Source organism: Cheilinus undulatus, linkage group 6, assembly GCF_018320785.1.
Source record: "Cheilinus undulatus linkage group 6, ASM1832078v1, whole genome shotgun sequence".
Taxonomy (NCBI): Eukaryota; Metazoa; Chordata; class Actinopteri; order Labriformes; family Labridae; genus Cheilinus; species Cheilinus undulatus.
Genome location: NC_054870.1, coordinates 31,089,589 through 31,106,374, shown reverse-complemented (window position 1 = coordinate 31,106,374; position 16,786 = coordinate 31,089,589). Strand labels below are relative to the sequence as shown.

General features: G+C 38.5%; 1 protein-coding gene across 1 annotated transcript in view; it reads right to left on the bottom strand.

Moving 5' to 3' along the window:
• Positions 1-16,786, bottom strand: part of LOC121510864 (protein bicaudal C homolog 1-like) — a 104,814-nt gene that overhangs the window by 65,573 nt on the left and 22,455 nt on the right. The window contains exon 2 of the mRNA XM_041789177.1: positions 7,789-7,835. Coding sequence (XP_041645111.1) covers positions 7,789-7,835 — 47 coding nt within the window. The remainder of the gene's footprint in view (positions 1-7,788; positions 7,836-16,786) is intronic.

Genomic DNA, 16,786 nt, shown 5'->3' with positions numbered 1-16,786 from the left:
AGATTATGACAGGAACCTAACCATCTAAATGTAATTTGTTATGGATTGAAAAGGAAATAAGGTCAGGTCAGGTATAGGAGCATATGCCAGTTTGGCACGTTGCCACTTGACTGCTCTGGCCTCCTAATGGCCATCATCCAGGCCTGTGCCAGGCCAGTGCCCCATCTCTCCGGGTATCCTCCCAGCTGCAACCCCTCAGTCGCCCCCAGCATCTGGACGAGCCCACCAGGTCCTGGACACCCAGTAAGCTGGATCAGGCCTTGGAAAGCACGCCAGGTACCCATAAAAGCACAGCTGCCATTCCCTTATCAGGTAGCTGACATTTCCTACGTTCACTCTCCTGAGCACATCAGCATTAGACACGCTCTCACTAAAGTGAAGTAGGAAGAGGGAATTAAGGAAACAGTAAAAAAGAGAAATGTTTCATATTTCAAGTTGAAAGTGACTTCTGACTTGTCCATTGAGTGGTCTGTGAGTCTTTTAAAATCAGACATTAAGGAGCAATGGTGGATTTATTTCACATAACTGTGGCTGCAAGGTGACACAGATGTGGGACCAAGGGGACAAAAAAGATACAATTGATCACGATTAAAAATCTTTGATGTGCTAATCTTGGATTTAAGTTAATCACAATTAATTTAATTAATCTTGATAGCCCTAGAAGTTATACAGCATTAGAAATTAAACTGTTATATTCAATCAAAAGGAAAATCAGGAAAAGGGGTATTTCTCATTTTTAATTGTCAATTGCCTGTCATCTTTATTAGCAGAAACTAACGCCACTCCTCTGAAAATCACTCACTATTTATCAGAACTCTTCTAAATATGGCTAAAAAAAGCCACCATACATTAATGTTTTTCTGGTTTCCTTTCAACTCTAAATCAAAACATTATGATTAGAAGAAGAATCAGAATTAACATTACTCAAAGACCAACATGCTCCTCTCCTCTCAGTATTTTCTTAGTCATAGTTATTCAAAACTGATCAAAGGGCACCTGGGCTCATTAAAGGTCTCCAAACTAAGTCCATTTGCCTTTGGATAACAAGCATCTAATGTTGGCCCGCCATTTTCTTTCACATCACAATGCATCATGGTTGCCTGGTTGCTGACCATCCGTTGTTCTACTCTTAACAGTGCATTGTGGGATAAAATGACTTCACCATAAGGGGAATAATACACCTAACTAATAGCTCAGACAGCACAACAGAAAGGCCAATTCCCTTTATAGTGCACTACACAGTGAGTATGGGTGATTCTGGACAGAGCAATGACTCACCAGTGGTTTAACTGGGAGCAGAGTTGAAATAACAGAGAAGTAGGAGGGAAAACACAAAGCAGATACAGGTGACAAAAACAGAGGCTGAAGAGAAAGCAGGGACCTGAAGCTGGACAGATTCCCTCATTTGAGCAGCTTCAGGTCCATCACAAAGCTAATTTTCCCACTGTAGCACCGTCCTGTGGTCCCAATTTGCCTGCCATCCCTCTGTGAGTCCATGACGAGGGTGGCCTGCTTGCTCTCTATGACAGAATGGAGCTCAGCACTCAAAGGAAGTCCAGCAGACAGTGAGTAAGAGGGTTTGATCAAGCACACTAACTGTGCCTCTGGGAAGAAAGAGTGTGGGTGGACTGTTTTTATGTTGAACTCAAAATCTTCCTGCTGAGGCAAAAAGGAGTGTGAAAAAAACGTTATGCGTCAAAAGTGACCAAAGTCTTCCTTGCATAAAAGAGAACGTAGCTGTGCATGTGCTTTATTAGCCTCTCTGTGAGTGCGTGGTACAAGGGTGTGTTGGACGGGCAGGAAGCAGCCCAAGTAAAAGTTTCCATTTTCATCAACTTCATGATATTTCACACACCTCATCCATTTTCTTTCAACAATACCATTCCACAGTCGTACTGTTTATTTTCCTGACTTTAATAAGGCATGAGTGGTGATCACGCTATCAGAGGGAAACCGTACAGAGTAATCCAAATGGAAGTTCTGCAATAAAAACACCACTGTAGTTCTGCTCCTTTGCCACTCTTCAGCAGACTGCCAACTCAAACAGCTGCATGCTAATTTCTAATTGACGATTTAACCTCCAGTACCACCATTTCTTTGAACAAGTGACAATATTCAAGCCAGAGTCTTTTTAAAAACACTGGAAGAGTCAATACAATACACCGGCAGCAGCACTTTGTCAGAACAGTCTGAGTGAGGCAGACGACTACACTGGATATCTTAAACATCGCTGATATATCCAAAGAACAGCACATCTACTTAGTCCTTGTTAAAATTCCAAGGACGGGAATCTCAAGGCGCCTGGTTTGCATTACTTGGTTTTTGAGAACTGCTTCAGGGGCAGTTAAATTGCCTCCATCTCTGACATGAAGCTCAGCTTCCTAACCTCCAAAACCAAACACGGAAAATAGACAAAAGAAGAATGCTAAAACAAACCGCCGTCCATCATTTATTTCATTACAGCCCATTAACATACTGTAGAGAGAGGTTAACATATTCAGGAAACTGGGTTTCAAACAAGAACGAATCCTCCTGAGATTCTTAAAGAGAATTTAATAAATAACGAGATACCGTTATGAAAACCATGGCTAATTTGTCTCAACAGTTAACTCTGATTGTTCAAAATGTGATTGCTTTCATTTCCAGTCCTATGCAAGTGATCTTCTGTTGATTCTATCCAATATGTGAGGCTCAAATTAAACAGAGCAGATCAGGGTCATTTATCTGCTCGCTGATTAACAAACTCACTGTCAACTAATGCTAACGGTTGCTTTCACTCGTAATCATGCTTCACGGACTGAAATGAGCCGTGCCAGGACAAGGGCTGGCAATACGATATGTTAATGTTGACTTAATCATTACTTCTAAGCTTGAACATTTCGAGCAGCTTTACCTGATTTACCTTTTAATTGAATGCTTCTTTGCAGAGTAATGTAAGGCTGTAGCCAGCTGTCTTAGCCTAGCATTAAGACTGAAAACAATAGGGGAGAGTGGAGTAAGATCCAGTTTTTACTTATGTAAAAGAAAAAGCTTTGAAGCAAACAGACAGAGTGCAAGGTACACTGAAAACTTCCACTCCTGATTTGGGATTTCCATTGGTGTAGTGGTGAGTTTAGAAATGGGTATACTCTTAATTTATTGCATTAAAGGTGACATAATTGGCAGAAAGACACCTTTTTGACAACATTCATGAAGTTCATAAAGCCTCCTTAATGTAAATGAAAGATGTCATGTCATGATTATCATGTCAGTCTTATGCAAACCCCTTCAAATAAATTTCAACCAAAATATAAAAACTTCAGTCTTGTTTTAACAACACGCAAGTTTTCATGAAGAAGTACCACACAGTTTTGTTTCTGTGAAGTTATTGGATGTTGGTATGTTGTCTGGCAATGTTAATTATCTGGGTCCAACAAATATATTAAACTAGTCTTATTTAGTGAAATTTCAGCCATGTGTTTAGAACTGACATCATTTGGCTCATGTATAGCTTAGTTGTAGAAATAATAAAACATAAGGAAATTCATTGATCAAAGTTTGGATGTGATTTTATGTCAGAGACTTGGAGGCTTCACTGCAGGCCTAATTATTAGCATTTACAAGAGGCCAGATTTAAACAAGCCAAGAGCCAGCCAGCTGGACATTTACATTTCCTCTGTTAGTTCTGACAAGCTGGGCAATAAAAGAATTCAGGTTTGATATAAAAGATGACTTTGGGCCAATTTGTCTTTATTGACAAGAACGGGTAAAGGAAGACAGAAAACTGAAGAAAACCAGCGCACTGACAGTGCACCTGCTTTAACACTGGAGGTTGTGTTGATGTTCACATTGCATTAAGCATCTTTTTTATTTACTGAACGTTATCCCCTGTAGTTAAAGAGCCTGGGGGTACAAATGTACATAAAATGTATAAACCTGAGCTTTACAACTGACATGTTGACTAATTAGTTGACTAAAATAACTTACTAATAAGATAATGCCACTCTAATGAACAATAGGGCCCTATGATTTCCATGTTAACGGAATTGCGGACGGAATCATGGAATTGGCCGATAAAAACGGAATTTACAATTTAACGCGGGAATCGCGGAATTGAATGAATTTGACTAAAATGCTGTGTTTCTTTAGAAAGAGGAACGTATATCTGGGGAATATGTTCCGGGGGAACACTAGCGCGGGGAACAACTTATGCCTCACTTCACAAACACTCACCCTGTCCGCTCCTAAACAATAACAGCATGTCAAAGCAGCTGCACAAAACACCGGCAAACATCAGGTAGTTCAATACGGGGCAGTGCAGTGCAACATAATGTTGAACCTTCAAGAAAAGTAATCAGTGCTTCAAGTTATTTTACCTCACCACACCAGAGAGTCACGGAGAGAGAGGTGTGTCTGTGCGAGAGGTACATAGCTGAAGTCACAACTTGAAGACCTACTCAGTCCTCGAAGGCTTCAAACTTGAGTCGGACAGACTCGAGATTTTATAAAGTCGAGTCTAAATGATGTTACATTCGTTTATCCTCCCGTACTGGTTCCCTTTGGTTGCTTAAGGAACCTACACTTGTCTGCATTAACGTAGCGGTCTGATATGAGGCAGACGGACAGACAGCAAGGATGAGGAGATGAGGAGAGAACCGTTGCAGTCAGGAGTAGAACAATGCAGCATCAAACTGCATGCACTGTTACAGACTGTGAGCGTAAAGAAAAATTTGGGGAACAGATTAACTTTTAACCACTTAACTTTAATGTTACTTCCTGGGCCAACTGTGGCCCTTTTTCAATAAATTTCAGATTATTTCTATTTAATTAGTGAACATTTTATTCATTTACATAAACAAGACACTCTTTTTTATGGTAAAATTAGTTTCAAGGTTAAAAATGGAATTTCAAAAAAATCAAAAGAGAAAAAAAAACGAATTTGGAAAAAATAAAACTGATTTCATAGGGCCCTAAGAACAACAGTTTACTGCATAAAATAACGTTGGCTCGACACGTGTCTACACTGATGGAGGTAACAACTGTGAACAGGGTGCTTTCACACTTGTTGCTTGTTTGCTTTGTTCTGATTCTGATGATAAAAATATTCATTGTTGCATTTTTCCCTTGGGTTGTTACGTGGAGACACTGCAGCATCTAAAATTAAAGCATACTAAAATTACTGACAAACTGATTTGCCTGTTGACTTGGACCTATGAGGAGATTCAAATGCCTCATAACAATTTAGGCAGATGATCATACACCCCACCCTTTGCAGCTATAACACCTTCCACTTTTCTAGGAGTGTTTCCGTGGGAATTTGTGACCATTCATTCTGTAGAGCATTTATGAGGTCAGGCACTGGTTTTGGATGAAAGGGCCTGGCTCACAATTTCTGTTCCAGTTCATCCCAAAGGCGCTTGATGGTGCTGAGGTCAGGACTCTGTGTGGGCCAGTCAAGTTCTTCCACACCAAACTCTCTCATCCATGTCTTTATAGTCCTAGCTTTGTGCACTGGGGCACAGTCATGATGTTATAGAAATGGGCCTTCCCCAAACTGTTCCCACAAAGTTGGAAACATAGCACTGTCCAAATGTCTTGGTATGCTAAAGCATTAAGATTGTCCTTTATTGGAGATAAGGGGCCAAGGCACAACCTTAAAAACAGCCCCATACCATTATCCCTCCTCCACCAAACTTCACAGTCGGCACAATGCAGTCAGGCAGTTCTCCTAGCATCCGCCCAACCCAGACTCGCTTATCTGAATGCCAAACAGAGAAGAGGGATTCGTCATACCACAGGACACATTTCCATTGCTCCACAGTCTAGTGTTGGTGTACTTTGCATCACTTCATTAGACACTTGCATTGGATTTGGTGATGTGGGCTTGAATGCAGCTGCTCGGCTGTAGAAAACCATTCCACGAAGCTCTCGCTGCACAGTTGTTGTGCTTACACTGATGCAAGTGGAAGTTCAGAACTCTTCAGCTATGAAATCAGCAGAGTGTTGGCAACTTCATGCATCTTGGCAGTTGTTGACCACGGTCTATGATTCTACGTAGTCTTTTGCTTCGTGGCTGATTTGCTGTTATTCCTAAACACTTTCACTTTCTATTAATATAACTTACAGTTGACAGTAGAATATCCATCAGGGATGAAATGTCATATTGCAAAGGTGATCTCAATCACACTCCCACACTTGTGTGGAAATAGGTCTGCTTGAAACATCTGAATTCAATATTAGCAGGTGTGGCCAAATAATGTTGGCCCTATAGTGCATTTGTCAAATGTTGGACACCACTTACTAAAATACAGAAATTAACTTAAGAGTCAGTGCATGATCATTAAATAAGCAGTGTTACTTGAAGATCAAAATTCTTAGAGCAAAATCTAAAGGTACAAGACCAGCTGGACAAAACTGGAGGTTCTAGTGTTGAGATGGATAACTTCCCTTTGTTCTACAAACCATTCTAAATTCCTTTGACTAAACCAGTTTAACCAGTCTAAAGTTGTTGCTATGTCTAGCTCCAGCCCTTCTGCTGTTGCAGAACTGGATGGAAACAGAGTCATTTTAGCTTTCCACTATTTATTTACTGATAATCAGTTGTAATCAAAATTGCCTATAGCTGTAGCTGTATAACAAGATCTTTTCCTGCCTACTTCTGTTTACTGTGATGAGTCAACCAGTTATTTGTTCCAGTTGCTGGGTTGACTGGGCTCTCACTGCAAATGAACTGCTCCAGGATTTGAATGGAAGCAAACTGAGGGAACTTCTTTGCTTGCTTGTTTGTTCTTCATCAGAGTTGTGAAACAAACCTTAATACCTTTTTTCCATATAGATTTCTTTAAGACTTGATTAAGGTTTGAAAGATTTTTCACATGCCACGCGATTAGGTCGATTTGTTGAAGCAAATGTTGATTCTTGTGCAGAAGGCCTTCAATTCAAGTTTCACTTTGTACAATTTTGACACCGAAGTTCAATAAATAATGATTAGATAAAACATGACTATTCCTGTGTATATTTTTTGTTGGTGAGTAATTACATTGCCTCAAGTATTTCCAACAGTTTTTAAAACCAGAGGAATTCAAGGAATGTTTGCAGCATTAACCAGGAAGGTCACTTTTCTACCTCATTATTTGAGATTCATCCATGAAATGAAATTGGTGGTTTCCTGTTCAGTAAATACATCTTATGGAGCAGATGCAGTCCTCAATTCAAAACAGGAAATAAGCAATGGAGAGCTGAGCCTGTGTCTCCAAAGGTCATCTTAATCACTGTTTGGATTAACAGCCCCTTGATGGTGGATTTTACAAACTATAAATTTAATGGAATGAATGATTTACACACCCCAGAAGGGTCTCACACTTGACAGATCAATGAGCAGCAAAGAGACAATGTGAGCACTCAAGAAGACCGTAAAGACTGTTTAAAACTGCTGAAGCAAAGCCTCGTTTTACTGCATGTATTGTTGCTTCTCGTTAATGATCAGAAACAAAGTGAAGTCAATGAGGCAGTGCTAGCCATGCCAGATCAGACATGCATTTAACCTCCAATGCCTCCATATTATGGTACGTTATGTAAGTGAGAAAAGCCCACAGTGTTGTGTCAGCTGTGTTATAGGATCAGAACCCTGCAGCGTCTCCACGTCATTGACGTCCTGATGTTTTTGTTTGTTTTGATCTGTAATTACGAGACACTGGAGGAGCACCTGACATCTGCTCCTTCACAGAGAGAGAGTGAGACGCTGGCTCAGTGGGCTCGAACACAACCAAGAGACAAAGCAAACACTCGGATCAGAGACTACATACTCACCTTCTGAAAGAAATCTTCCCCACCGTTGACTCTCCCCTCAGAGGCAGCTAGAAGGAGACACAGAAGAAGAAAAATAAATTCATAAACCGCACAGCAGAAACACTAACTGTTGTATACACCTCAGATTATTCATCTCCTTGAGACGTTAGAGTATCTTTATGGTGGATCTCCATTTCTTTGGATATTGTTTTTGGCACAGCGGCCTGTTACTGCTCATTGACAGGAAGGGAATGAAATGTTCCAAGTTATTTTCTGTAATCCCAAAGATTGGATCCAGCTTCCGTGTAACAAATTGATGGATACAGTGGAAATATCTGGGCTGTAACAGTGGTACAGTAATGGGAAATTTCATTCCTCGCCCGGGTCGACTGGTTCACAGTTTTTTAAAAGGGTTTCACGCTTTAAAATTTGTCTGTCAACGTACTGGCCATGGAGAATACTCTACTTGAAAAACTTTTAATGTAACTGCCCAGAATGACATGTAAACAAAATGAGCTCTTGGGAGATTCCTGGTGGTTTAAAATTGTTTTAGCAGCAGGTGAAAAATGCCAAGAAACTCCCTCTGCAGTTATGGTAAGCTGGGTAAAAAAATAAGAGGGCCAACCAGCAAAGAAAATCAGGATTTAAGTGCTCCAACACATCTGCAAGCTCTTCAACTGTGGCAGCTCTGCTGATGCAAAATACATATCTGCTCTCCAAGGAGAGAGCTCGTATTCCTCTGTCATTTGGGAGCACAGGGAAGGTTTAATGATGCATTTCAGTGAGAGCTCTTCAGACATATCTGTTGCCGTCTGAGCAAATCTGGGTCAGGAGATGCAGCAGAGTCACTGTTTAGTTTTAGTGTGCAGTCATAAATGCTGACAGGAAAAGACTCATGTTAGGAAAACTACTGTCGTTAAGTGTGAACATGTTTGAGCTGAATCCAATTTTAAAAATAACATCTGGATGTGGTGTATAACCATGTAAGTACATGTACACCTTAATTACACCTACAATTGTAGGATGTGATGATTTTCTATCTCTCATGTACGTATGTCTTATATTTTCACTTATGGGCAAAGTAGTTATTGCTCTTGTATTTGACCTGAAGATAACCTGAGATACAAAAGGTGGGGCACAATTAAGATTGATGAGGATATTTATTAGCTGCGGCTAGAAGTCATGTATTTCTTGCGTAAAGCACTTTATGCTACATTGTTTTGTATGAATAATGCTATACGAATACAGACTGATTGATTGATGGATTGATATAAATTAGTAGAAGATGTAAAGAATGCAAAGGCATGTAGAGACATGCTAGTTGGAGACTTACCTCAGCAGCATCAAACAAAAACCTGCACCATCCTTAAAATTTGCATCAACTTGTTACTAAGTAGGGTTAAACCCATGTTGTTGTTTTTGCTCCTGATACTGATACATATAAAAGTTGCCCATGAAACTGATAACCTTTATCTGACACAGATATTCATTTTTTTTTTTTTAATATTTATTTTGGGCATTTTTTGTGCCTTTATTAGATAGAGAAGGACAGTGGATGGAGTCGGAAACAGGGTCAAGAGTGGGGGTGAGACATGCGGTAAAGGGCCACCTGCTCCCTACCACCGATATTCATTTTTAGCAAAAATGAAAATCTTTTAGTGAAAATTATGAATATGAATTGAGTAAAGTACCAGTCAAGTAACTCAAATTTACTGTACTTGAATGTCCTAAGTATACTTTATTATTCCACTGTCTGGGTTAACAGAGACCTAAGACAAAACAGCAGACTAAGGTCGATTACAGTAGTTTTCCTCATCTCTATAACATCAGCAGAAGTGGCTTCAGGACATTTCAGTATTGTTACTGTTAACAGGGAACTCTGATATGTGTAGTGGAAGAAATAACACCACATTTCAACAATGTTTAGTCATCTGGTTGAAGGATGAACCAGCTAAAGATACTTTCTAACACATCTATCACATCATAAGACTTGACATTTAGCGTTACTGTCCTCTAATGTTGTGCTACATAACAGAGAAAACCGCCATCTCAAACTCATGAGTAATGTTACATTTGCAGTCAGGGGGCTCTAATACATCCCTTTGCAACTTACAGAAATGAAGGCAGCCAACATGTGAGTAAAAGACAACGTGTTTCTATGGCTACACAGATGCTGGGCGAGGTACTGATATGTATTTGAGTGTATTAAATCAAATATATAAATCTGTAAATTATTACGTTTAGTGTGGCCTTATGCTTTTGGTTCACAAGTTGGTCCGCTTTGCTTTGGGCACACGTGTTTACTGTGAGGTGTCATTTTTGTTGCCAGCTATTTGACAGTAATGGCTGTGTGTTGAGTGATTTTCTGAGGGCAGTAAATCTATACTGCTGTATAAGTTGTACACTGACTAAGTTATATCCAAGTTTTTTTCTATAGTATTGTCCCTTGAAAAGATATAATAAAATAGTTGCTGAAATGTGAGGGGTGTACTACTCACTTTTTGAGGAATGTCCATATAGATAAATAGCTTTATGTTTTTTTTTTTGTTTTTTTTTTTACTTGGTCGGATTTGTAGTCTATTTCTAGAGTAATGTGAAAAAAAACGTAAATATAAGGATTTTAGGTATAGGATAGTTTTTAAACAGAGACTTAAATTTCATCTATAACATTATGACTTACGTTACTTTGAGTTAAAAACATCCTGTATTATTTCAGTTACAATTAATTGTCAAGAGTTCGGAAATAATGTTTTTATAAGTGTGTTTTGTTTTCGTTTTGTATGAAAATTTTCAAATGTGCCTGTGTGTTTTAAAGCATTACATACATTAAATATTTTACTCTTATTATATTTAATTTATTATCATTATCAACGATAGAAAAAATCCTCCTCTAATAAGCAAATCTTCCTTAAACTTTGTTATATTTTCATTAGCCATACAATCTGTTAAAATAAACAGAATACATGATGATCACCATGTGAACACTGCGAGTGAAAGTCTTTGTTTTTAATTCTTTGATAAATTTTTCAGAGCAGAACAGATTAACATCTCAACTAAAGCAAGTTTAATTCTCAACCAGATCAAACACTGAAGCTGTTGGTGATGCAGTAATGGCTACATCATGAGCTTAAACAAATCTTTGTTCTTAACTGGTAAACAGTTGAGGCCACAGTTTATAAAGACAGGAGGATGGTCTGAGCTGGCAAAGCAGTAAATTAATCTCTGAGGAAAAATCTGCTCAGTGTACTGGTTGGCTCGTCACGATTTATAGAAAGCAGTGTAGCTTGGATGTAAGGCTATACAATAGCCTCACAGCATTAATGAATCAATTTTTGAAAGAAATTGAAGGAAAATTGAAACCTCCTTAATCAGCTCAACAGTCGGAATTTAAAAAGACTACATCCAATTCAGAACTTTACCCTCACAGTAAAGAAACAAAGTTTTACTCTGTACAGAGATGTCACAACTATGCCAGTATTTTAAAGCTGAGGATCTGCCTTTCAAGGGAGAAAGCAACTTCTGCAATAAATACTAACCAATTTGAAAACGGGTAACAGATGGAGAACTAGAATAGCAAAAACAATGCTGGATGCCTCTTAAGCTGTTTCCGATTTTTGTTTAAAGATACAGCCATTCTGGAAAAGTTGCTGACTCTCACAGTGATGTTCTCAGCACACAGCCAGATGTAGAAGATAAACACATGGAGCATGGGAACAGCATGCAGCCTGCCAGAAACACGGGTATGAACTTTAATCAAACACAGCTTTTTTAAACACAGCAATATTTACAGCTGAGCTGATTCTTTGTTTCACTATTCAAAATCTAACTGACTGGATAAATGTAATAGGATTTATTTCTGTTCGGCTTCTTTTTCACTTTGAAGACTAAGTATTTTGCACTGAACTTGTCATCTTCTGAAAATTTTCAGTGGATCAACCAAAGATGATTGTTGGCAGCAGCCTTAATTTTGGCTCCAGTTGATGATACACCAGGGTCTGAATCTATTTTGTCAACAAGGAGGTTTACACATCAGGAATAGTCTGGGTGATTTTAGTACAAAAACAGATAAAGTAAAACACCTCAGCAGTACTCTAACTGCAAAGGAACTTAGAAGGGAGATTAAATGTATAAAACAATATAGAAACATTATATTGACACATTATAGAACAAAAGTTACAAGGGATGTTCAGGGATCTGCAAGATAATTGTAGGTTTTACAATCCACTATCTTTAGTTTTTAAATTATAAACAGTCTGTTCTGCATTTTGATAACAGTTACTAGGAGTATTTAGGGAATGATAGGGAACAGCTCAGAGTGAAATGTTTTTAGTGGATCGAAGTTATCACCGATTACAAAAGACATTTACTGGTTACTGCAGAAGTTTCCTGTATTAGCTAAGAAAAACCAAAATACAGTCCGGACAGTTTCTTTCCTTCTTATCTAGAGAGGAACTGAAGTAGAACAGGCTTGATCCCTTTTTCTTCTTGGACTCAGTTTTCTTTCATCAGCTAATCAAAAGGAAATCCCAAAAGGAAAAATATGTCATCAGTGGTAAAATAATGAAACACATTTAAAAAGGAGAATCTCTGAGATAATTTTTGGATGAAAAAACACTCTTTCCAGTAACAGCAGTGAACTTTGGATTCTTAGGATCTTATTTACTTTTCTGTTGAGCCAATGGTGGGGTTTCCTTTTAAATGTATTAAAAATGACTGTGAAAGAAGACGACCCAAAGCCAGGTTGCTTTATGGTTAAATCCTGTATCTTTAAAGCTAGTTAACACTGACTACAAAGTACAGAAGAGTTCAACGAAACAAAGAAGGATTGGAAAGTTTTGAACTTTTTCTACACTGGTGTGCTCTTGGAAGAGTTACACCCCTGGGTGTTAAACGTGTTAATCCCGAGATGTCAACATTTATTACTAAATGTGTTTCCATGAAAATGTCAAATTTTCCTTTTAACCATAGGCCAACTTTCCAAATTTTACAGTAGAAATGTGAAAACTTTGTAATGTTTTGAGGTTTTTCTAATTGCTGCACTTTCAGTTGTTTTTTTTATGACCAAATTTAGAATGCACATAAAAACTGGTGGATGGAAACTCCAATATTTACTCTTACAAACCCTATGAATAACTAACAGCTTGTTTTGACGTCTGTGCTCCCCTGTGGATAAAGAGGCATGTCTCATCTCTCTTAGTTTTTGTTAAATGTAAATTATATAAAGTATATGTAAAATATTAATTACTTGGCTTTACATCATTACCTTTGTTTCATGTTATAAAGAGAAACCTTGCAATTTGTTTTGATCTGAACATGTTGCTATTAGTTCTCACCCCTTTCCCCCATTATACAAAACACACTGACACACACATGCTTGCATTGCCCCTCTTTCATTTTCCCTTCCTTCCTTCTCATCAATGTTTTTCCAGTCTTAAACTTTACATTTTCATTCATGTAAATAAGCTTTCACAGCCAACAAGGATGGTCCTTCTCAATGACATAATGGAACATTTGGAAATAGCATGTCTCTAAACAATATCAGAGTTTTTAAAAATGTTTTTCAAACACCAGTGGGAGAACATTTATCTTTAACAGGACAGACAGGAATAAAATAATAGATGGATGAAAAGCTTGTGACTTTGTACATTTTTATATTGGTTAAAGTTAGGGGTGTGCAATGGGATTATTTTAAAACGTGCAGAAATAGAATGTATCAGTGATCTGCTAAAGCTGATAGATCTGGGAATCAGACTTTAGTTGTACATATCTAAGTTATCTCAGCCCCTCCCCTTGTGCTTCAGCAGAGGGAGGCTGAAAATGCAACTGAAACTTAAGACTTGGTCCTGAAAAAGAACTCTAACAGACATGTCAAGAACTGGTTTGAGTTCTTCTAAACCGTCATGGTGCAAGTAACAGTACTTGCACAATCAGCACAAAGTTTGCAAACTTTTTTGACAATCTCAAGAGACCCTGAGAGTCAAACAGGTGAGAGACCAGAGACACTGCAGCATGAGCATGTATCACAGAGAGCGTAGCAGGGCAGATCTAGTCATGTTTTCACAATTGCTATAGCTGCTATTATTCTGCTCTTTCAACAAGTTATCATTAAGCATCTCCACACAAGGCTTAATCTGTCAGGGTAACAAAACCAGGAGTGAAACTTTTAATACTGGAGTCGATTTTTTATGGAGGGAGGTGGCGATGGCCTAAACCAATGTTTTAGACTGCATGGGCTCATTTCCAGCATGTCTCTCCCCAACTGTCTCATCCTGGTTACCAACTCTATCCAATTTCCTCCTCTCTAAATAAAGGCAAAAAAGTCAATAATATATATCTTAAAGAATGTTTTAGACGGCATAATTATTGATTGTCATGCATTTATTTACATGCATATTGAAGAGATCTAAGTCCTGACCGCTTTACCCTGCAACAGCTAAATAAAGAATAAACAGTCTCATTACCTTCAGCATAGGTCATAAAAAGGCATCAATAACAGTTTCATAATGTTCCTTGCTCAGTTAAAACCTCCTCAAAGGAGCTTTAAATGCACTCAGTTGCTTATGTAGGCTTTACTATCCTGAAAGAAAACATTTACTGAGAAGGTTAAAGCGGGAGAAGTGCATTCAATTCCTTTCAGCAGCTCCACAAGAGTGGCTAATGAAATTAGCTTGAAATGAAACAGTATCTACTTATAGAAACAGGACTTTTATACTCACTGACCTCCAAAGCATGCAAACTCGTCATCATCCATGCACAAATACACATTGCTATTCTTTTCTCAGCATTCACAGTCAACTCCAACCTCAAGTTTGTTGGTGTAGCAAGTCATGCACAAGTCAACTGCCAACTGCTGAATCAAAACAACACACAGCTCTATAAATCTGTTTACTGCGGTGTCATGCCAGCAGTCTAAGATTTTCAAATATTGACGTTTACATCAAAACTCTTATGTCAGACTCGAATAATAAGGTCAGATGAGGCCCGCTGACATGCTCCAGAAGACAAATAATAACATAAAAATACGTTGTGTTTATTTTTATCTTTACCTTGCAGCAACACAAACAGTGCAGCGGCATTTTTTGGCATCTGATACGGAAAAATGAGTGAAAACATGAGCCATGTGCTGAGAGCAAAACATCCTGTTGGCACATGTGTGGTGTGTAAAGCGGCCGTGGGAGAAGCCAGAGCAGAGACAGCAGGAGTGCAGCAGGGTCTTCTGAGCTCTGAGACAAGTAGCGATATGGAGAGATATTATGTCCTCCCACACTGCACTTACACTAAACCAGGACTGTGCTATAGGTTAAAAGAGTCAAGAGTAATAAAACTTCACTAAATGGGTTGTTTTGTGTTGTTAAATCTCAGTTAACCATGAGGTCCAGTATATTCTGGAGTTGTTGCTTCGTGCACTGCAGAAATTGTCTTCATTATCCTAATCACCATCAGAATCAAGTCCTTCAAGATCAAGGTTAAATGCTGGGTTCCTACGTCTGTTCTCCTATTTGGGAAAATGTCAGACAATGACAGTTTTGTAGGTGGGATTAAGAGAGGTCATCAATCTGTGGAAAGAAAAAGAGATCTGCACACAGCTGAAGTCCAATATTCTCCAATTGGATGTTTGCATTCACGTGATCCTGAATGTCTGTTGTTAATCAGGAAGTTGGGGACAGCCAATGGGAACAGAGGAAAGTTAGTATTGATCACTACTAATTAACAGTGCAATTACCATCAGAAAAATTCTGTATACACTGAATACCATGTGTTCAAAAATATGGATGCACTTAAGTATTACGAATATTTCGAGGCACAATACTCTATCAATACTTTAAAATGCTGTATTAATATTTTATTAATAAATAATTTACTTTGTAGTAATTTGATGTAAGTCAACCTTTTAGAAAATGAGATAATGTGATCATTGCTCAATGTGAACAATCTGGTCTGACCAAGCAGGCAGCTCGTGCCTATCTAGCAGAGAGGTAGGCTGCGATCAGTCGTGCCGGCTTCTGCTACATTCAATGTGGCTGTTTGGACTTATTTGTGCCTCCAAAAACGGAGCCAAAAACCCTAACCCTAAACGGTAGTACGGACTCAGACAAGAGTCAAGTCATTTGAAAATATGTCATACCAGAGTGAAATACTCTAGACAACATGACAAATCTGTGAGCTCAAAGTCAGACATCATAGCAATAAAATTACACCCAATAGCTAATAGCTAACAGCTAACTGCTAATGTAAAGTGACTGGATGCCTCTCAACCAACTCTGGAACAAGTCGGTAAGTTGAAGCTACCAGAGCCTCTACTAATGCAACCAAAATCACACAGTTAGTTCTTTGCTTTATTTGCTAAGACCTGCACTGTCTCATATACACAATAAAATACAAAAAAAAACTGTAGCCTGCTATGTCATGCACTCTTAACAGTCCTTAAAGGTGGACATGAGCTATAATGTTTTTATCGTCTTATGGAAGCCATCATTCTTAACAAGAGAGATTTTGTGTTTCGCCACAGAGAAGTGACGCAACTCTTCATATTTCTTTATGTCAGTTTGTTTTGGATCCAGAATCTATCAAGGGACATCATTTGATGACAGAGTCAAAAACTGTTGACAAGCATGAATTTTGTGTTCACAGCTGCACAGGCTGAGCGTCAGAGAAACAGCTTTAACATCAGCATATTCTCGATTGAAATGACAAATTAAAGGGGAGCTGCACCGACTTCACACATCAAAGTCTGTTTACAAGTCTTCAGGGGGAGAGACAGCATCTGAGAAGAAAAAAGTTTTGTAGTTTTTTAAAGGCTGAAGGAGAAGTTATGTATGACATATTTAAAAGATGGGGTTTGAGTTAAAGACTACAACTTTTAAAAAATGTCCCAGGCTGCTGTTTCATTGTTTCACAATGGATACCAAAGTCATATACAGACAAATGCATGGATTCAGACAAACAGAATCTCTGAATCTGATGATACTGATTGAATTCACTTTTTCACTTGTAAACATCTTTCTACACATTTCCCTTT